The following is a 22,150-nucleotide window of genomic DNA, read 5'->3' on the forward strand; positions in this document are numbered from 1 at the left end:
ATTTTGCAGATATTACATCTCCCGCTCTTCTGGGAATATTTTGGAGGTGTCTATGAACATTTTTGCCACTTCATCCAGAAGAGTCACACCCTGATGCTGGGGACAAGCCGAGCTCACAATCTCCATTCTAGTACATCCCAAAGATGTTGGACGGGGTGGAGGTCCGGGCTCTGTGCGGGGGTCATGTTCTTCCACCAAAATCATCCAACCATGTTTGTATGGACCTTTTGCACTGGGATCAGAAAAGGCTCTTCCCCCAAACTGTGGACAACTGTAGCTTTCAGCATTGTGGGAACAATGTCTTTTACTAAAGTATTAAGATTTCCCTTCACCAAAGCTGACCCCTGAAATGCAAGTATTATCCGTCCACCGCCAAACTGTATAGTGGGCACAATGGCTCAGTGTGGGGCGACACAGTGGCTCAGTGGTTAGCACTGCAGCCTTGCAGCGCTGGGGTCCTGGGTTTAAATTCCACCAAGGACAACATCTGCAAGGAGTTTGTATATTCTCCCCATGTTTGCGTGGGTTTCCTCCGGGTTCTCCGGTTTCCTCCCACATTCCAAAAAGACACTGTCCATAATGTCTGTAAAGCGCTGTGGAATTAAAGGCGCTATATAACTGAGTAAAATAAATAAAAATAAATGCAATAAGGGGGTAACGTTCTCCTGGCATTCACCAAACCCAGACTCGTCCATCAGACGCCAGACAGAGAAGTGTGTCCTGTCACTGCACAGATTACGTTTCCTCCAGAGTCCAGTGGTGGCGGCTTTACCCCACTCCATCCAACACTTGGCATTGTGCTTAGTGATGTAAGGCTGCATGAAGCTCCCAGTGGGGGTGCAGTGTATGTACTTATGTTAATACCAATTATGCAATTGGTATTATGGAGTCAGCAGAGCATTGGTGACTTTTCTGCCATCTGCTCCTCAGCACTCGTCCCCCCCGCTCAGTTTGTGGCTGAGTTGCTGTGCTTCCTTCCACTTCTTAATAATATCAATCACAGGTGATGGGGGAAGATTTAGGATGGAAGACATGTCATGAATGGACTTGTTACCCCGGTGGCTCCTATTACAGTACCGCGCTGGTATCACTGAGCTCAGCCCCACCAGTCATTCTGCCACCCACACAAAGGCAGACGGCATGGTGGATAGCAGATGTTATACACCGGGGCAATGGGACTGGCGGTTATGCACCATGGCTGAATCTTATACATCGGGGGCAATGGGACAGAATAAAAAGCTTAAATTCAATGATTAAGTCGAGGGACCCGATAGCTTTGTCTACATAGTCTATCTTTTTCAATGGGGTTACATCAAGCCTCCTCGAACTTTGGAAGTTTTGAGGTCTTCAGTCCGGAAGAGTTTGGTTGATGTTTGATGTTAAATATTTTTCCAAGGCCAGGATTTTTTTTTTTAGTTTTGTTGTGTTCCATTGCACTGTTTTACACTTTTCAAGGAGTTTTTCCAAAACTGGACATCTCGTCCTTCCCAAGCAATTAGTCCATCTCACAATAGGGTCACATTAAGACATCTCTCCCTCTCTGCAGCCTGAGATTCTATATTAATCATACAAGACGGTGCTGCAAAATGTTTGTACAGAAGACAAAGTTTTCTAAATGTCCCCTGTATCCCAGGCAATGTCTCTCCCATCAGTGGCATGTGACTCCAAACTTCACGGGGTTATAACCTCGTCTCCACACAGTGCTGAGGATTGTACCAACTTTTTCCCTGCCTCCTTCCTCACCAGTCTTCACTTTCGCAAGTCTTCTCTTTTAACCCTTTTAGTCCTCAGATTTTGGAAAACTTCTGACTTCTTGCTTTCTGACTTCCTAAAAAACACAATTGTGTTTTCTACATGCACATTTTTCAAGCTTCCCACTGAAGTCTATGGGGGTAAAAATGCACATAAAAATGGAAAGTCGTTTTGCTTGAACTGTTAAACGCAGCTGACTTTACACACACAGAAAAAAAAATCCCAGCAGCTTTTATGTTAGTTGGTGACATGGCCTTATAAAGGACTTGTCGCCAGTGGGCAGTTTTTGTTCTTATTTTTCCTGCTGATCTCCTGAGAATTTAGTTTATTTTTGTAAATCCGCCATACGGTTCCATAGATATTTACTTAGTAGAAAATATATAATTGTTATGTTTTATACCAGGGGGCGTGGCTCACAGGATCCTCTGGGGCGTGTCTTTAGACTGCATTGCATAATTGCTCTGTGAAATAAAAAGACCCATATTTCTGGAACCGTGTGGCGGATTTTCAAAAAATAAAAAAACTATTACTAAGCAGACATGTGGGAATAAATCAAAAGCAAAAATGAGGCACTTTTGTCTTTTTTTAAGGGATTGTTTGAATTTTAAATAAAAGTATAAGTTAAACTCAATAGAAAGGGCTATGTCTGAACTGCAGTACCGATGCTGCCTATTACTATGAGGGCGCTATTTCTGAAAAAAAAAGACTTTTTTTCAAATTCTGTATGTGGTGAAATTTTCTAGAACTCCCCAACCATACTAATCACACGACCCCAGCTATCAGTCGTTCTTGTCCAGGGCTCCACATACAATTATTGCTCTGTTGTCTGAGGTTTTTCTGTTTAGGGGCAAACGCTGCTCTTTTTATGGCTGGATATTAAATATTCAGCTACTGCACTTTTCCCTTTTGTCAGCAGATTAAATGTAGATGAGGGTGTCTTTATCAGTGGCACAACGCCGGCCTCTAATCGCTGCTCCGTAAATCGTCCCGTCCCGAGCGGGATCTCCCTTTTATTTATTTTGCCTTTTTTTTTTCTTTTACTTTTTTTTTTTTTGTCCCATTCTGGATCTGAGCAGTTTATGGATAAATGTCTTCTTCCGCATATGTTTTCAATTTTGCTTAACATATGTCTGGGAAAGGGTGGGGAGAGCCTGGAATTCTGGGAATTATTAACCCTTTCGGGGGCTGTTAATACTTCACATATCCTTTATCACCCTATAATTTATTTATTTTTTATCATATTTATTTTTTTCTGCTAAAGTTTTAACATTTATTGAGTCGTCGGCGTTGTCTTCTTCTGTGGGGCTGACACCCAGCTTTCCCGGACACCTGAATGGAGAAGCTGCCTCGCTATACAGCTGGCATTGCCTTGCGCCATATTTATCATGGAGACATGGCCGAGGCCTTCGATAATTCCGCGTCTCGGAGGGGTAGTTCTTCTGTGTGACATGGCCTCATTAGAGGACGGAGATGAGCCTGTGGCTACGCTTTACTTCATGGTTATTTCACTTATTTTAGCCCGACACCTCCTGAGATGAACAAGCTGCGGCAGAGCCTGCGGAGGAAAAAGCCTACATACGTCCCGGAGGCCAGTCGACCCCACCAGTGGGGGGCAGACGAGGAGGCGGTGAGGAGGGGGAAATGCAGCTTCCCTGTCAGGGTAAGAGAACGATATCTGATATCTCTCCCTGGGGGGGGCGCTCTTATTCTATTATACATTTAAAGTCTTAGCAATTCTTCTGTCTATCTAAAAAAATTAAATTAAAAAAAGCAAAATAATCTGACCAGCGTCTTCTAACAGAATGAAGTGTGAACAGGTGCGAGCTGCTGTGACTGTAATCATAGACAAATCAAAGAACACAGGTGGATGTGAGCATTGAGGATGTGAATGTAAACTGCGGTCCTGCCGTATACACTATACTTGTCAAATGTTGGTGTTTGGAGGTCATAGCAGCTTGCACCAGTTCACACTTGCTGCATCCTGTTCGGTGGTGCTGGTCAGTACTTGTCTCTTTATAGTTGTGTTGGAGGTGAATTCCAGTGCAAGAATGTTTTTAATTAGTGCTGGATCCTACCTGCCCCTTTATATTTGGAGGTTTTAACCCCAGGAGAAGCAGGAGGGATAAATATTAGGTTTAGGGTCCCAGCGAGGTAAAAGGTCACAATGTCTTTTACATTTCACATATTCAATGCTGTATTCCTTGTTTTGTATCTCTCTCTCTCTCTCTCTCTCTGTCTCTCACTATCTTGCTCTGTTTCTCCATCTCTATCTTTCACTATCTCTGTGTCTGTCTCTCTATCTCTCTGTATGTCTATATCTTTATCTCTCAACCTCTCTATCTCACTATTTCTTTCTGTCCATTTATCTCTATCTGTTCTCTATCTTTATACTTTATATCTCTCTCTATTTCGTTCTGTGTCTCACCCTCTCTTCTTGTATCTGTCTTGTGCTCTCGCTTTCTCGCTCTATCTTTCTGTTCCTCTCTCTCGCGCTCTATCTTTGTCTCTTGCTCTCTATCTTTCTGTCCCTCTGTATCTTGCACTCTCTCGATTTCTCTGTCGCTTTCTCTCTTGCTTTCTCTATCTGTCTCTGTAACGGTCTTGTGCACTCTCTCTCTCCTACCCTATCTTTCTGCCTCTCTGCATCTTGCTCTCTCACTCTTGCTTTCTCTCTTTGTGTCTCTGTATCTGTCTTTCACGCTCTCTCTCTCTCTTGCGCTCTATCTTTCTGTATCTCTGTATCTTACGTGCTCTTGCTCTCTCTCACTCTCTCTCTTGCTCTCTCTTTTTCTGTCTTGCTTTCTCTGTTTCTCTCTGTATCTCTGTCTTGTGTGCTCTTTCTCTGTGTTGCTCTCTTTATCTCACTTGCACTCTATCTTTCTCTATCTTGCGCTCTCACTCTTTGGGTGTGTGCACACGCTGCGGATTCTGCTGCGGTTCTGCAGCGGTTTTGGTCCTGCGGATCTGCAGCAATTTTTGCTGCGGTGTACAGTAACTTTATATTCTATGGAAATCCAAAACCACAGGATTTTTCCGCGCGAATTTGCTGCGGTTTCAAAACCGCAGCATGTCACTTCTTTGTGTGGAATATGCAGCGGTCTCACACCTTCTCCATTGTAGAGGTGTAAAACCGCAGGCTAATCAGCAGGTATTTTGACCTGTGGATTTACCTGCGGATTTTGCAAAATCCGCGCCGATAAATCTGCAGCAGAATCCGCAGCGTGTGCACACACCCTTTTACTGTCTCTAGCTTTTTCTATCTTTGTCTCTCTGTATCTCTCTGTTTTGTGCACTTTCTTTCTCTCTTGCTCTCTTTATTTTTGTCGCTCTGTATCTTGCTATCTTTATCTCTTTCTGTATCTGTCTTGCGTTCTCTTTCGCTCTCATTCTTTCTCGCTTGCTCTTTATCTTTCTATCTCTATGTATCTTGCTATCTTTATCTCTCTTTCTGTATCTGTCTTGCGTTCTCTTTCGCTCTCATTCTTTCTCGCTTGCTCTTTATCTTTCTATCTCTATGTATCTTGCTACCTTTATCTCTCTTTCTGTATCTGTCTTGTGTTGAATCTCGCTCTCATTCTTTCTCTCTTGCTCTTTATTTTTCTGTCGCTCTGTATCTTGCTCTTTATCTCTCTCTTTCTGTATCTGTTTGCTTTCAATCTCGCTCTCATTCTTTCTCGCTTGCTCTTTATCTTTCTATCTCTATGTATCTTGCTATCTTTATCTCTCTCTTTCTGTATCTGTCTTGCGTTCTCTTTCACTCTCATTCTTTCTCTCTTGCACTGTTTCTTTCTCTCTGTATCTTGCTCTCTCGATCTCTTGCTCACTCTCTCACTTCCTCTCTTTCTCTCAATTGTCTCTCTGTATCTGTCTTGCGTGCTGTCATTCTTTCTCTCTAATGCTCTCTCTTTCTGTCTCTCTGTATCTTGCTCTCTTTATCTCTTTCTGTACTGTATGTGTCTTGCGTTCTCTCTCGCTTTCATTCTCTTGCTCTCTCTTTCTGTCTCTCTGCATCTTGCTCTTTATCTCTCTCTTTCTCTCTCAGCATCCAAAGTTGTTCAATGGTCTGTGCTGCCCTCTAGTGTTCACATCCTATGCTGCTTCCCCACTTACCTTGATTGTGCCCTGCTGCCAGTATAATGCCATCTCCCTCTTGTTTTCCTGGCAGTACCTTGGACATGTAGAGGTAGAGGAGTCACGTGGCATGCACGTCTGCGAAGATGCTGTGAAGAAACTGAAATTGGTAAGCATGTGACATTTGTCTATGATGTGTGACTTCTCCATTTAACATCTCATTATAGGGGTACATATGGCACTGCCGAGGGGTAAGCCGCTCACCCGGGGCCAGTAGGAGAAAAATGATATTCTGTGGATTTTCACGGTGAATATTTGGAGGAGCCAGTGACACATCGTGATGCATTTGCATAAGACGTGTGGGCTCCGAGAAGGGTATTATTATGAAGTCAGAAATCTGGGGCTATGTGCTGGCTGGAGATAAGATGAAAGGCGGCGTGTAAATGTTCTGCAAATTCTGGGAGGAATTAGGAGAGAGACCAAAGTGAGCATCAAAGAGGCGCTGGCAGCCATTCTGTGACTGGCTAGGGGGTGGAATATATTTTGCTCAGTTTACATCCCCAATACTCCCGTCCTGCACCCTCCGATACGTTCACCATGCCCTACAGATCATCAGTGGTCACACATTATCAAACCAGTGGCTTATTGTGGGGAGGCCCTGGACTTGGCGGAGCAGCATTGGGGAATCTCTGAGCACCACTTTTTCTTGGAGTCAGATATATAATGAAATGAGCTTTGTCATCTCAGTCACTGCCTATACAGAGCACACTCATCTTGATCGCTACGCTCTGCATAGGCAGCAGCAAAGATGACAAGCTAAGCAGCTATTGAATGAAGACCGTATTGAATCATGTGCACTGCACTCGTGCTGCGCAGAGCTCTTGCGCATCTCTCATTTGCAATTTTGAGGGGAGACCCAGACCTGCTGGGGAAGATGTTCCAAATTGGAAAAAAAAAGACCTACACTTTTTCTAACCAGGAGGGATAGGGCTAGGGTAGTAAAATAGTTGCATCACCAAAAACGAAATACAGAATGGCACTCACCGGTTAAAATCTTCTTTATTCTATATCTTTAAAACATTGGCATAGGGAGGATGGGAGCAGGAGTGGAGATGACGACAGCTGTTTCGCGCTGCAGTGGCGCTTCTACTGGTCTCAGAGTAAAATAGTTGTGTTAACGAAAATTAAAATAGAAAACAACACACAAAAAAGTTATAAAAAAAAAATATATAACAAAAATCAGAAAAAACTATGGGGCCGAAGAGCAAACTATTTTCTTAAAATGCAATATATGTTCTTGGGTGGGATAAGGGATTTAATACTGGACTGGTGGAAGGTAGTGGTCCACAGGTCCAGTAATGATCAGTTAGAATGTATCCCGCAGCCATCCATTGTGCAGACACCATTCTTTAGTCCGTTTTTAAAAAACGATCTCTGCTGGATCTTTTTTTTTTTTTTTTTTTTACATTGAAGCCTATGGATAACGGATCCGTTAATTAATCTTCCCATCTTTTCCATTTGTAAAGGATCAAGTAAAAGCGCACCAGAAACGCGTCAGGTTGCTTGACTCTTTTAATATGGCTCAATAGCCGAACAAAGTTTTCTATATTTTTATGCATGGGATAGTGTGCCGTTTTCCTCCCTTCTATGTAAAGTAAAATCTGCTGTGCACATGCTGCGGAAAATTCTGTGCGGAAACGCAGCGGTTTATTTTCCGCAGCATGTCAATTCTTTGTGCGGATTCCGCAGCGTTTTACACCTATTCCATTCTAGGAATCCGCAGGTGAAATCTGCAGAGAATTCGCAGGAAATCTGCACTAAATCTGCAGGTAAAACGCAGGTCATTTTACCTGCGGATTTAACAAAATACCCTTAGGGTCTGTGCACACTTTGCAGTTTTATCGCGTTTTTTTTCTGCTCAGATTTGTCACAAAACATAAAGGATTTACTTGTGCCAGTAAAGTGAGAGATCCCTGAGGTCTCATGCACACATTGCTTTTATTCCAGTTTTAAATACTAATGTGGGGACAGTCTGTGACAAAAACATATCTTAAAAAAACTCTCCTATTTTCCTGCCAAGAGAAGAAGAAATTTCTTCTGAAAATACTTAATGTGTGCACACACCCTTAGTGGGAATGTCCATCCATTTTTTTATTATTACTATTATAATACTCCCCAACCATATCTCTACTGTATCTCGGCACTGCCTCTCTTCCAATGGCTGCAGTGGGATCACCTGCCAGCCGAGCCTAAGGGAAAGTATTGCTGCTCTCTTTCTTTCTTCTGGCTTGGATGACATGTGACCACTGTGGCTCCTGATTGGCTACAGCAGTCACGTGATGTCTCGGATGACATGTGACCACTGTGGCTCCTGATTGGCTACAGCAGTCATGTGACGTCTCGGATGACATGTGACCACTGTGGCTCCTGATTGGCTACAGCAGTCAGGTGACGTCTCCTCCTCTAAGTGAGGAGACTGGTGGGGTAACTGGGGCAGCACTACCTATGAATGCTGGTTGTCTGATTTTTATTTTTGTTTTTCTTTGTATTAATTTTCAGACCACCATGGTCCCATATATAAGATTAAAAAAAAATGGTGGACAACCCCTTTAAGACCTTGTAAGAGACAGACGACTCGTGAACTTCTATCGTGTGCATATCCATGTGTCTGATCCCTTCACATCTAATTGTTTCCTTTTTCAGCTTGGCAAGAAGTCTGTAAAAGCCATTTTGTGGGTTTCCGCTGATGGACTACGGGTCGTGGACGATAAGACGAAGGTGAGGACGGCGATGATTACAATGCATTTGCTTATGTACAGCCCCTACCCAGCTGAGTTGGATCTATACATAGCAGAGCCAGGTGGTTGCCATGGGGCCTTAAAGGGATTGTTCAGAGTAAAAAAAAAAAAAAAATCTCTTTGAGCCTGTGTGCCCACATAGCGTTTTTTTAAGCGTTTTTGATGCGTTTTTCGGGGTCAAACCGCATCAAAAATGCTTAAAAGAAGCATCCCATTAATTTAAATGCATTTTGGCCTTTTTGTGCCAATGGATGCGTTTTTTACCGCTAAGGAAACACTTAGCGGTAAAAAATGCAGCATGTTCATTAATTTCCGCTTGGGTCCGCGTTTTTGGCTATTTCCAATAGCCCAAAAGACGCGCGGAAAAAAACGCATCAACGCGCTTTTTTTGTGCAAAAAAAAACGCGCAAAAACACGCGTTTTCTGGGAAGGAGAACCCGTTTCCTGAGCGTTTAAAAAAACTCTACGTGGGCACATAGTGTGGCGCCCCTGAGGCTCAGTCGCCACAGAGGTACTGCATCTCCTCCTGAGGTGTTGTATCCCACCATCCAGGTAAGGTGGAGGCTCATGACCACGCTCCAACACCTGCACCCCACACCACAAAGTAGTGTAGCAAAGCACCTTCGGCGGCTCCCTGCTTGGAGTGTAGCATAGCACCCCTTGGTGGCTCCCTGATTGGAACACGAAACGTGCTGGGAGGTGGGTGGAGTTAGATTACATTACAAGGAGCGGGAAGAGTTTAGGATAAGAGGTCAGTTGGTTACAGAGTTGGAGAGAAGAAGATCCCTGGAGAGAGGGATAGATGGATGGAAGTGCTGCAGCAGATCCCAGTGACCTGGGTCTGCTGGCACAGGAAAGGAAGAGAGAGCAACATAGACTGAAAGCCTGATTCTACATCGAAAGAAAGATTAGTACGGAACATGAGGAGTAAAAGGGAACAGAGGACGTGGGTTAGAAGAGAACCCTTCCTAGAAGTTCCAAGCGCGAGGCTGGGGCCCGGTCCCCGAGGTTGTATGGATACTAATGGTCCTGCAGCAGACACCGGAGGAATAGAAGTAGTGACTTCTTTATTCCCACACAAGGCATGGGGGCACAACAGCAACTGGATAGTGAGCCGGGACTTAGTGGCAAGAAGTCCCCGAAGCAGGCTACAGCTGTCTGCCGTACAAGTAGAGTTCATAAGAACATCGGGCCTGGAGGTTGACTGAGTCCCTGACCTGGAGGACACGGCACGGAGGCAGGCACCTGTTTGTGCAACAGACTGTGAGTAAAGCTTTGGAACTACATGCCCTGGTGTCCTCCACTCATTCCTGCGCCACAAACCTGCCCACCACGACTACATCCCTCGCGCCTGACACTACACCATCTAAGTGTCACCTCACCTACTCTGCCCTGAGACAACAGCCCTGCCTGTGGAGGGCTATAACATCACTGCTGCACCACACCATCAGTCCCAGAGGATCTGTCTGCAGCGTCGGCTTACATCTCTATTGCCGAACACCACAGGTGGCGTCACGAATCACTTATCATGAGCACACTGAACATCCTCCTTTTACAATGGGCGCCCAGGGCCACGAGCCGGGTCGCAGCTGCCGTGACATCTCCCATTAAAGCTCATCGGGCCCGGTGCCGAGTGCCCCGCGGCCCTGGGTGTGAGGTCGTCCCAATAGCCTAAATGTGTTTTTGAAAATAGCTAAATATTTAAAACTTTCTAATATATTTGACTTAGCAATGGGTCTTGCATCTCCAGATATGAGCACCAATCCCGGTTAACCTTTGATACAGGAGAGCATTTTCTGTGCTAATGGCGGCTGCCTTTCATTTCCATCTTTTAAGCCTTTCTCTTTCTTTTTCAGGACCTTATAGTAGACCAAACCATTGAAAAGGTTTCATTCTGCGCACCGGACCGCAACTTTGACAAAGCCTTCTCTTATATATGTCGGGACGGAACGACCCGGCGCTGGATCTGTCACTGCTTTATGGCTTTGAAAGATTCGGTGAGTTTATTAGGTGGTGTTAAAGCTGTATTTGTTATATCGCAACATATTAAAGAGAATTGTAATCTGAAAATGACCTGTTGTTTTAGACATTTTTTTTTTTAGTTAAATGTATTTTTTTACATTTTTTTAATCCGTTTCCTATATCACTATCTGTTATAACAATCTAGGAATATAGCTGTTTTCTTTTCAGCAGACTCATTATCATCACAGATAGATAGGATTACAATGACTGAAAACATCTTTATAAACAGCAGATTACGCTGGATCCAACATTCACAGGTGTTTCATAGGTGATGTCACAACTATAGTTGAGCGAATTTGTTCGGATTATGCTCGGTAGTGAATATTGTTTTTGCAATATTCGTCAAACACAGCCGAACGTCATTAGAGTCAATGGGAGTAGAAATTACCGAATATGTTCAGAACCGATCATAAAACATACATTCGGCATGAATAGGGTAGAAATATGGCACGAATATCGCATTTGGGGACAAAATCCGAACAAATTCACTCAACTCTAGTCACAACTCGCCTTCTCCTTCTCCTGTACACTGACTGATAACACCTCTATATACAGTAGATAACACAGGATCCACCATTGACAATAGGTGACGTCACAGCTCACCTCCTCCTTCTGTACAGTGACTGATAACACCGCTATATACAGCAGATAACACAGGATCCACCATTCACAATAGGTGATGTCACAGCTCACCTTCTCCTCCTGTACAATGATTGATAACACCGCTATATACAGTGGATAACACAGGATCCACCATTGACAATAGGTGACGTCACAGCTCACCTCCTCCTTCTGCACAGTGACTGATAACACCTCTATATACAGCAGATAACACAGGATCCACCATTCATAATGGGTCATGTCACAGCTCAACTCCTCCTCTGGTTCTCAAAAATGTGATAAACCACAGTTAATTTCTTTTTAAGGGGGCAATCACTTTTTCACACAGGGTCCTGTAGATTTGGATTCATTTTTCCCTCAATAATAAAGACCTTCGTTTAAAAACTGCATTTTTTGTTTACTTGTGTTATCTTTCTCTAATATTTAAACTTGTTTGGCGATCTGAAATATTTAAATGTGACAAAGATGCAAAAGAAAAGGAAATAAAGAAAGGGGGAAAACACTTTTTTACACAGCTCAATATACAGTAGATAACACAGGATCCACCATCCACAATAGGTGATGTCACAGCTTACCTCCAGCTCCTGTACAACGACTGATAACACCTCTATATATAGTAGATAACATTGGATCCACCATTCACAGTAGGTGATGTCACAGCTCACCTCCTGCTCCTGTACAACGACTGATAACACCTCTATATATAGTAGATAACATAGGATCCACCATTCACAATAGGTGATGTCACAGCTCACCTCCTCCTCCTCCTCCTGCACAATGACTGGTAACACCTCTATATATACAGTAGATAACATAGGATCCACCATTCACAGTAGGTGATGTCACAGCTCACCTCCTCCTGTGCAATCACTGATAATACCTCTATATACAGTAGATAACACAAGATCCACCATGCACAATAGATGATGTCACAGTTCACCTCCTCCTCCTCCAGTACAATAACTGATCACACCTCTATATACAGTAGATAACACAGGACCCACCATTCACAATAGGTGACGTCACAGCTCACCTCCTCCTCCTCCAGTACAATAACTGATCACACCTCTATATACAGTAGATAACACAGGACCCACCATTCACAATAGGTGACGTCACAGCTCACCTCCTCCTCCTCCAGTACAATAACTGATCACACCTCTATATACAGTAGATAACACAGGACCCACCATTCACAATAGGTGACGTCACAGCTCACCTCCTCCTCCTCCAGTACAATAACTGATCACACCTCTATATACAGTAGATAACACAGGACCCACCATTCACAATAGGTGACGTCACAGCTCACCTCCTCCTCCTCCAGTACAATAACTGATCACACCTCTATATACAGTAGATAACACAGGACCCACCATTCACAATAGGTGATATCACAACTCGCCCTTTCTTCCTACTGTAATATTGATAATGATATGAAAAAAAACAAAAATGTTTAAGAAAAATACATTTAACAATGTAACATTGAAGCCAGATTTTAACTGTAGATCATTTCTATGATCTCTTTAATTTATATAATTGTTTATTATAATTATTTTTGGGGGGTAAAAGCACTTTGTGCTTTTTTTATTTAAGGAGTTGTATAAAATTAGAAATAAACGTGACGGCTTTCTTCCAGGAATCATGTCACTTCATGTTGAAGTTGAGCTTCACTGAAGTGAAAGGGTCGAATTGTGGTATCACACACCCTCCGGACACGTTTGGAAGAAAGCAGCCATGTTGTTTCTGTACAAAAGGGAAATAAAAAAAAAAAAAATAAACATTTTGAATCTGAGTTTATGATTGAGTTTTGGTGATTTGCATTGAAAAGTTGGTGAATTAGTAAAATTGCCCAAACTTGGGGTTAATGCACAGAAGGTGACGGTACAGTCACGGGGGCTTTTTAAGTAGTCTGCATGCCAGTTAACCCGTGTATCTTACTCTCTGACCAATAGGGGGAGCGCCTGAGCCATGCGGTGGGCTGTGCATTTGCCGCCTGTCTTGAGCGGAAGCAGAAACGAGAAAAGGAGTGCGGCGTCACTGCTTCCTTTGATGCCAGCCGTACCAGCTTTGCCCGGGAGGGATCGTTCCGTGTCACTTCAGGATCCCAACAAACTGAACGAGAAGATGCGATGAAGCAGGCGCAGGAGAAGAAGAAAGGTAATATCTAGGGAACGTATACATAAGATACTAGGTTGATCAAAGCAGATGGAGCTCGGCGATTCACCGATGACCTCTGTGTCTTCCAGTTGAAGCCACTCAGCCCCAGCCCGTCAATCCGCCATCCATCCCGGCGCTGCCAGTGCAGCCGGAGTGTTCTTCTCCACTACAAGTTCAGTCAGCTCCGGCGGAGAAGGGGGATTCTGGTGGGCAGCATGCAATCCCCCGCAGACACGCTCCCCTGGAACAGCTTGTCAGACAGGGATCTTTCCGAGGGTTCCCCGCTTTGAGCCAGAAGAACTCACCATTCAAGAGACAGTTATCCTTGAGGCTAAACGAGCTCCCATCCACCTTACAGCGCAAAACCAACTTCCAAGACAAAAGCCAAGGTGAGCAATACAAGATCCAATACGGTCATAGGGCCGGGAATTATTCAATATTCACCTGCATGTATTCCGAGTGTATGTGCCCTCCGGTGCATGTGTTCTGGGTGTATGTGCTCTCCGGTGCATGTATTCCCAGTGTATGTGCCCTCCGGTGCATGTATTCCAGGTGTATGTGCCCACCAGTTCATGTATTCCAAGTGTATGTGCAGTCCGGTGCATTTGTTATGGGTGTATGTGCCCTCCGGTGCATGTGTTCTGGGTGTATGTGCCCTCCGGTGCATGTATTCCCAGTGTATGTGCCCTCCGGTGCATGTATTCCAGGTGTATTTGCCCACCGGTGCATGTATTCCAGGTGTATTTGCCCACCGGTGCATGTATTCCGGGTGTATATGCCCTCTGGTGCATGTGTTTTGGGGGTATGTGCCCTCCGATGCATGTGTTCCAGGTGTATGTGCTCTCCAGTACTTGTTTTCCGGGTGTATGTGCGTTCTGGTGCATGTGTTCTGTGTGTATGTGCCCTCTGGTGCATGTGTTCTGGGTGTATGTGCCCTCTGGTGCATGTGTTCTGGGTGTATGTGCCTTCTGGTTCATGTATTCCGGGTGTATATGCCTTCTGATGCATGTGTTCCGGGTGTATGTGCCTTCTGGTTCATGTATTCCGGTGTATATGCCTTCTGATGCATGTGTTCCGGGTGTATGTGCCTTCTGGTTCATGTGTTCTGGGTGTATGTGCCTTCTGATGCATGTGTTCCGGGTGTAAGTGCCTTCTAGTCCATGTGTTCCGGCTGTATGTGCCTCTGGTGTATGTGCCTTCTGGTGAATGTGTTCCCGGTGTATGTGCCCTCTGGTGCATGTGTTCCGGGTGTATGTGCTCTCCAGTGCATGTGTTTCGGGAGTATGTGCTCTCCAGTGCATGTATTATGGGTGTATGTGCCCTCCGGTGCATGTGTTCTGGGTGTATGTGCATTCTGGTGCACGTGTTTCGGGTGTATGTACCTTCTGGTGCATGTGTTCCGGGTGTATGTGCCTTCTGGTCCATGTGTTCCGGCTGTATGTGCCCTCTGGTGTATGTGCCTTCTGGTGCATGTGTTCCGGGTGTATGTGCCCCTCTGGTGCATGTGTTTGGGGGTATGTGCCCTCCTGTGCATGTGTTCCGGGTGTATGTGCCCTCCGGTGCATGTATTCCAGGTGTATTTGCCCACCGGTGCATGTATTCCGGGTGCATGTGTTTTGGGGGTATGTGCCCTCCGGTGCATGTGTTCCAGGTGTATGTGCCCTCTGGTGCATGTGTTCTGGGTGTATGTGCCCTCTGGTGCAAGTGTTCCGGCTGTATGTGCCTTCTGGTTCATGTGTTCCGGCTGTATGTGCCTCTGGTGTATGTGCCTTCTGGTGCATGTGTTCCCGGTGTATGTGCCCTCTGGTGCATGTGTTCCGGGTGTATGTGCTCTCCAGTGCATGTGTTCCGGGAGTATGTGCTCTCCAGTGCATGTATTATGGGTGTATGTGCCCTCCGGTGCATGTGTTCTGGGTGTATGTGCCTTCTGGTGCATGTATTCCGGCTGTATCTGCCCTCCGGTGCATGTGTTCTGGGTGTATGTGCCCTCTGGTGCATGTGTTCTGGGTGTATGTGCCCTCTGGTGCATGTGTTCTGGGTGTATGTGCCCTCTGGTGCATGTATTCTGGGTGTATGTGCCCTCTGGTGCATGTGTTCCGGGTGTATGTGCCCTCTGGTGCATGTGTTCCGGGTGTATGTTCCCTCAGGTGCATGTGTTTTGGGGGTATTATGCCCTCCTGTGCATGTGTTCCGCCTGTATGTGCGTTCTGGTGCACGTGTTTCGGGTGTATGTACCTTCTGGTGCATGTGTTCCGGGTGTATGTGCTTTCTGGTCCATGTGTTCCGGCTGTATGTGCCCTCTGGTGTATGTGCCTTCTGGTGCATGTGTTCCGGGTGTATGTGCCCCTCTGGTGCATGTGTTTTGGGGGTATGTGCCCTCCTGTGCATGTGTTCCGGGTGTATGTGGACTCGGGTGTATGTGCTCTCTAGTGCATGTATTACGGGTGTATGTGCCCTCCGGTGCACGTGTTCCGGGTGTATGTGCCCTCTGGTGCATGTGTTCCGGGTGTATGTGCCCTCCGGTGCACGTGTTCCGGGTGTATGTGCCCTCCGGTGCATGTGTTCCGGGTGTATGTGCCCTCCGGTGCATGTGTTCCGGGTGTATGTGCCCTCCGATGCATGTGTTCCGGGTGTATGTGCCCTCCGGTGCATGTGTTTCGGGTGTATGTGCCCTCCGGTGCATGTGTTCTGGGTGTATGTGCCTTCTGGTGAATGTATTCCGGCTGTATGTGCCCTCTGGTGCATGTGTTCAGGTGTATGTGCCCTCTGGTGCATGTGTTCTGGGTGTATGTGCCCTCTGGTGCATTTGTTCTGGATGTATGTGCCCTCTGGTGCATGTGTTCCGGGTGTATGTGCCCTCTGGTGCATGTGTTTCGGTTGTATGTGTCCTCTGGTGCATGTGTTCTGGGTGTATGTGCCCTCCTGTGCATGTGTTCCGCCTGTATGTGCGTTCTGGTGCACGTGATCCGGGTGTATGTACCTTCTGGTGCATGTGTTCCAGGTGTATGTGCCTTCTGGTCCATGTGTTCCGGCTATATGTGCCCTCTGGTGTATGTGCCTTCTGGTGCATGTGTTCCCGGTGTATGTGCCCCTCTGGTGCATGTGTTTTGGGGGTATGTGCCCTCCTGTGCATGTGTTCCGAGTGTATGTGGACTCGGGTGTATGTGCTCTCCAGTGCATGTATTACGGGTGTACGTGCCCTCTGGTGCATGTGTTCCGGGTGTATGTGCCCTCTGGTGCATGTGTTCCGGGTGTATGTGCCCTCTGGTGCATGTGTTTCGGGTGTATGTGCCCTCTGGTGCATGTGTTTCGGGTGTATGTGCTCTCCGGTGCATGTGTTCCAGGTGTATGTGCCCTCCGCTGCATGTGTTCTGGGTGTATGTGCCCTCCGGTGCATGTGTTATGGGTGTACACCATGTTCCAAATTATTATGCAAATGATATTTTTCTCTGATTTTCCTAAATGGTCGGTGCAAATGACAGTCAGTCTAATAAAAGTCATCACCCGTTAGAGTATACATCGAATTTTATTGAAGAAACCTCCCAATGATAACAGTATAATCTCCAAATTGCACTGTTCCAAATTATTAGACACAGTAGAATTTCTAAACATTTGATATGTTTTAAAGAAGTGAAAATGTTCATTTGTGGAATTTGCAGCATTAGGAGGTCACATTCACTGAACAAAAAAGCTATTTAACTCCTAAACGTCCTAACAGGCCAAGTTACTGTACATGCTATCATAGGAACCCTTCTGTGACATCACCTTCACGATTCTTGCATCCATTGAACTTGTGAGTTTTTGGAGAGTTTCTGCTTGTATTTCTTTGCATGAAGTCAGAATAGCCTCCCAGAGCTGCTGTTTTGATGTGAACTGCCTCCCACCCTCATAGATATTTTGCTTGATGATACTCCAAAGGTTCTCTACAGGGTTGAGGTCAGGGTAAGATGGTGGCCACACCATGAGTTTATCTCCTTTTATGCCCATAGCAGCCAATGACTCAGAGGTATTCTTTGCAGCATGAGATGGTGCATTGTCATGCATGAAGATGATTTTGCTCCTGAAAGCACGTTTCTGCTTTTTATACCATGGAAGAAAGCTGTCAGTTATAAAGTCTATAAACTTTGCAGAGGTCATTTTCACACCTTCAGGAACCTTACAGGGCCCTACCAGCTGTTTCCCCATGATTCCGGCCCAAACCATGACTCCTCCACCTCCTTGCTGACGTCGCAGCCTTGTTGGGACATGGTGGGCATCCACCAACCATCCACTACTCCATCCATCTGGACCATCCAGGGTTGCTTGACACTCCTCAGTAAACAAGACTGTTTGAAATGTAGTCTTCATGTATGTCTGCGCCCACTGCAACTGTTTCTGCTTGTAAGCACTGTTTAGGGGTGGCCGAATAGTAGGTTTATGCACCACAGCAAGCCTTTGAAGGATCCTACACCTTGAGGTTCGAGGGACTCCAGAGGCACCAGCAGCTTCAAATATCTGTTTGCTGGTTTGTAATGGCTTTTTAGCTGCTTCTCTCTTAATCCGATGAACTTGCCTGGCAGAAACCTTCCTCATTCTGCCTTTATCTGCACAAACACGTCTGTTCTCAGAATCAGCCACAAATCTCTTAACAGTACGATGATCACGCTTAAGTTTTCGGGAAATATCTAATGTTTTCATCCCTTGACCAAGGCATTGCACTATTTGATACGTTTCGGCAGCAGAGAGATCCTTTTTCTTTCCTATGTTACTTGAAAACTGTGGCCTGCTCAATAGTGTGGAACATCCAGTTTTTCTTTTATGGGGCTCACATGGCAAACTAATTATGGCAGGTATCTGAGATTGATTTCAGTGATCCAAAGAACCCTGAGACACAATACCATCAATGGGTTTCATTAAAAAAAACAGTTTGACTCTTAAAAACAGTTTGAATAATAATTTGGAACATGGTGTATGTGCCCTCTGGTGCATGTGTTCTGGGTGTATGTGCCCTCTGGTGCATGTGTTCCTGGTGTATGTTCCCTCTGGTGCATGTGTTCTGGGTGTATGCGCCCTCTGGTGCATGTGTTCCGGGCATATGTGCCCTCTGGTGCATGTTTTCCGGGTGTATGTGCCCTCTTGTGCATGTGTTCCGGGTGTATGTTACCTAAAAGAAACATCCTTTTTTTTTTTTAAACTTGTGCCCCTTTAATAACTCTTAAAAGTATGAATCCGTGAAAGCAGAGATGTTGTGGCAGTCACATCGCTTGATATCATTATCTATTCTCTTCGATGATCCTTATAGAATATTCTGAATTCCACATATATATGTTAATCTTTTGTGTTTCAGTTTTTAACAGGTTTTAAGATCTCTGCTGTCATCCAATAAGAACATTCACCGTTTACTCCCAGTGGATATAAATCTGTGCTGGTCATATGATGGACACACGGGTACAGTTATCGGATCTGTCTCCGATGCGTGCACCCAAGTGTTCATCACTCGACCAAACTGAGTTGTATCTTCCAGAGCAGAGATCTAAAAAACTGCAAGGAATTGATTCAGGAAGTATATATGAGATAATTGTTGTATTTTTCATCACACATTGAAGGTTTATTTTCTGGAACCAAAATTGTCACGAGCCATCAGCAAAAGTATTGTGATCTCAATTTTTGTACCCACAGTCCCAGAGATGGATCCTGCAGGACCTCCGGATCCAGATGGAATTACCGATCTATGCAACCAAATCAATAACTCCTTCACTAACAAGCCACCAGAAGACCACTTTATCAATGGAAACGGGACGATGACCCCTCCTAATGTGGCAGCACGACAGACTGCACAAAGTGAGTAAGCGACCAGAAGCTCCAACATTTGCTCTTTATTCCAGCCAGACTCGCATGAAGGTCCCCTAGGAATTTAGGGTACAGCCATCAACTTAAGTTCAGACCAAGATGGAAGCTGAGATTGGTCAAGGGTCCATTTCTTCCAACAAAGGGGCTCTTCATCGTGTGTCCAACCACCAGTTAGGACATGGAAAGTTTTAGATGTCACATTTGTACAGCACAACAGATTTTATATTAGGCCCTGGTTTTATGGTCTGCATATGGTCCACGGGTCTCCATACAGGACCTTACAGCCTCATACTAGTAGGAGACCCACTGTCCGCATACTGACTATAAAATACGTCATTTTGAATCCAACCTAACAAATCTCTCATTTTGTCCATTTCTGTCTAGATCTCCCTGGATGGACAGACCAAGCCATGACCACCACAGCCCCATCTAACTTCCAGATGGGTCATCGCCGAACCCCATCTGAGGCCGAGCGATGGCTCGAAGAGGTAGCAAAAGCCGCCAAAGCCCAACAGCAGCAGCAGCAACAACAACAGCAACAAGAACCCATGCCTCAACCCATGGTGGCTGTGCCCATGGCAGTACCATCTGCTGTGCAGGCATATCCCGTCTCATACGATGCCACCCCTGCTCCTGTTGGCATGTTTATTGCTCCTCACATGCAGTCAGCCTATGTACCAGTAGGTAGTTTTACTCCATCTATGGCTAATAGCATGTCATACCCTGCTCCAAGTGTGCCAGTGGTGGGAATTACTCCATCTCAGATGGTGGCCAATGTTTTCTGCTCGGCCACCCAAGCACCATCATCCAACCTGGCAAGTAAAACCAACCCATTCCCACAGAACATACTTCACTCTTCAACCACAAGTGTCCCGAATCCTGCCCCATCACAGCCATCTGGACCAAAGACAAATGGCACTGCCAATGGCACATGGCCCCCAGATCCAAGCCAGCTGAGATTGGCCTCCACGGCACAGGAAGTGGACCAGTTTGAGGCTCAGTGGGCAGCGCTTGAGTCCAAGTCTCAGCAACGTATGGCCAACCCTTTCTCCAACGAACTTCAGAAAACTTTCCAGATAGAATTGTAGCCAAGATGTCACTCTGTCTATAAAAACTCTGTTCAGGATGTACTGCCAGTTCAGGACTGGCCAGTAGGACATGCCAACTCCACTGTTCAGCAAAGCTGTGTCTAGAAAGACTCCAGATGTCAGTCAAGGGGTGGGTGGGTATAACTGGAGATCAAAAAGACGACATCCCATTAGTGGATGGAATCGGTAAGGGCTGCCCGATAGCCACTGGGGCCGAGGATTACCAGACTTGATGACCGAATGTGTTAAAATAAATCCTGAAAGATCTTGGTTTATGGCAAATAATGTACGATGGGGACACGGATGTAGGAAGCGTGAGCGTTTTAAAAGTTTGTGATTGCAGAAGGGTTAGGTAGGTGCAGAGAAGGTATGCGGTAAGTGATAGCGAGGTGCTGGGGTGGGATACACCGGAGGTGCGGATGTCGCTCCTTATTTCTTAGGCGAGGGCCCTGTTTTGCTGTCCATGTGGTGCTATTTGGGTTGCTGTATCCAGGGTATCATGTTTTCTTATTTATTTGTATATATTGTCTGTCTCTTCTAAGTTATTCATTTATATGGGAATGCTGCCTCCTGCATGAAAAGAATGGCAGAGCTGTGACGAAAATGGAAGCTCGGCCATAGACGCAAGCATAAATAGAAGCTCAGCCATAGACGCAAACATAGAGGGGGGTATTCCATCTATGGCAAATAAAGAGATGTTGCCTGGAAGTGGGGGATCAGAATAATGGGGAATTTTTATCCCCCAATGGGGCACTTTTATGTGGGTGCGACAGGTTAGATGTCAAAATCGCTGCTCCATTCATGGGTATTCCAGAAATGGTGAGTGCAGCACTCGGCAGCCCTATAGGAAGAGAATGGAGCACAGGTTGCGCATGCACAAAAGGGATAAAAGTTCCTCATTCTGCCAATCGGTACTGGTCCCACTGGTCTGGCAGAAAATGGTCCACTCCCTGCAATTATCCCAGGAAAATCAGGACTGTTGGCAAAAAAGGCACAGATATTTTGCCAGTATCAATACACAAAGACGTCCATGGCTCAAACATAAATGGCGCAAGTTTGTTAATTCATTTATGCAATTAGATTGCGCCCTTTGCTTGTTGCTTCGGACTTCTTGACTTGTGTGGTTAGCATTCCCTCCCCAGAGCTGCAAAGTATCTCAGTGATCTGAAACTTTTTCTCTCTGCGTCTATGGCCGGCTTTAGACCGTGTATCCCCTGCACATAGCAGAGGTGGATGCGATGAGTGACCTCCATATTGGTTCTTCTGACCACTCCACAGCTTCTGCTTTGCACCAGGGAGGACAGCTTCGCTGTTTCATCTCGTTCTTTTGTGCCAAATTGTAATCCACGTCAGGTTTCTTCTGTCACTTGTGACCAAACCATCGGTCACGGTAAAGACGGTTACATTTCACATGTAGAACCATATACGTTTTTTGTTGTTTGTTGTTTTGTTTTTTGTTTTCTTTTTATAGTTTTTTTTATTTTTTACAAATTTTTTATCAGTGTAACTTAAATGCCAAATGTATCTCATATTTAATATATATTTTCTTAGTTCTGTTGCATCTGTTAAAGTTATCTTTCCGATGTATAAAGTGACCAAATACCCTGGAAAAGTCGCTTCACAGTTCCGTACATTACAAGTGCATTGATATTTTGTGAGTTTCTCCACCTTTTGGTGTCTTCCATGGATCAGTATTAAGGAATATGGATTGTTTTAATCCATCTGCTCTTCCGAGGAAGTGGTCAGTGGTGGAGAAACTTGGCCAAGCGATCCATTTAAAGATCTAAAAGGGGGTTGTGCATAATTGGA

General features: G+C 45.2%; 1 protein-coding gene across 2 annotated transcripts in view; it reads left to right on the forward strand.

The window, feature by feature from the left end:
- NUMBL (NUMB like endocytic adaptor protein) overlaps positions 1 to 21,311 on the forward strand; it is an 81,272-nt gene extending 59,961 nt beyond the window's left edge. For both annotated transcript variants that reach the window (XM_073549265.1, XM_073549266.1), the window contains 8 exons: positions 3,271 to 3,412; positions 5,918 to 5,992; positions 8,527 to 8,601; positions 10,478 to 10,618; positions 13,220 to 13,424; positions 13,514 to 13,813; positions 19,083 to 19,244; positions 19,638 to 21,311. In XM_073549265.1, coding sequence (XP_073405366.1) covers positions 3,271 to 3,412; positions 5,918 to 5,992; positions 8,527 to 8,601; positions 10,478 to 10,618; positions 13,220 to 13,424; positions 13,514 to 13,813; positions 19,083 to 19,244; positions 19,638 to 20,341 — 1,804 coding nt within the window. In that variant the 3' untranslated portion in view covers positions 20,342 to 21,311. The remainder of the gene's footprint in view (positions 1 to 3,270; positions 3,413 to 5,917; positions 5,993 to 8,526; positions 8,602 to 10,477; positions 10,619 to 13,219; positions 13,425 to 13,513; positions 13,814 to 19,082; positions 19,245 to 19,637) is intronic.
- Positions 21,312 to 22,150: the final 839 nt, after the last annotated feature.

This window comes from Dendrobates tinctorius, unplaced genomic scaffold (assembly GCF_039654945.1).
Source record: "Dendrobates tinctorius isolate UK_male_01 unplaced genomic scaffold, ASM3965494v1 ptg000158l, whole genome shotgun sequence".
NCBI lineage: Eukaryota > Metazoa > Chordata > Amphibia > Anura > Dendrobatidae > Dendrobates > Dendrobates tinctorius.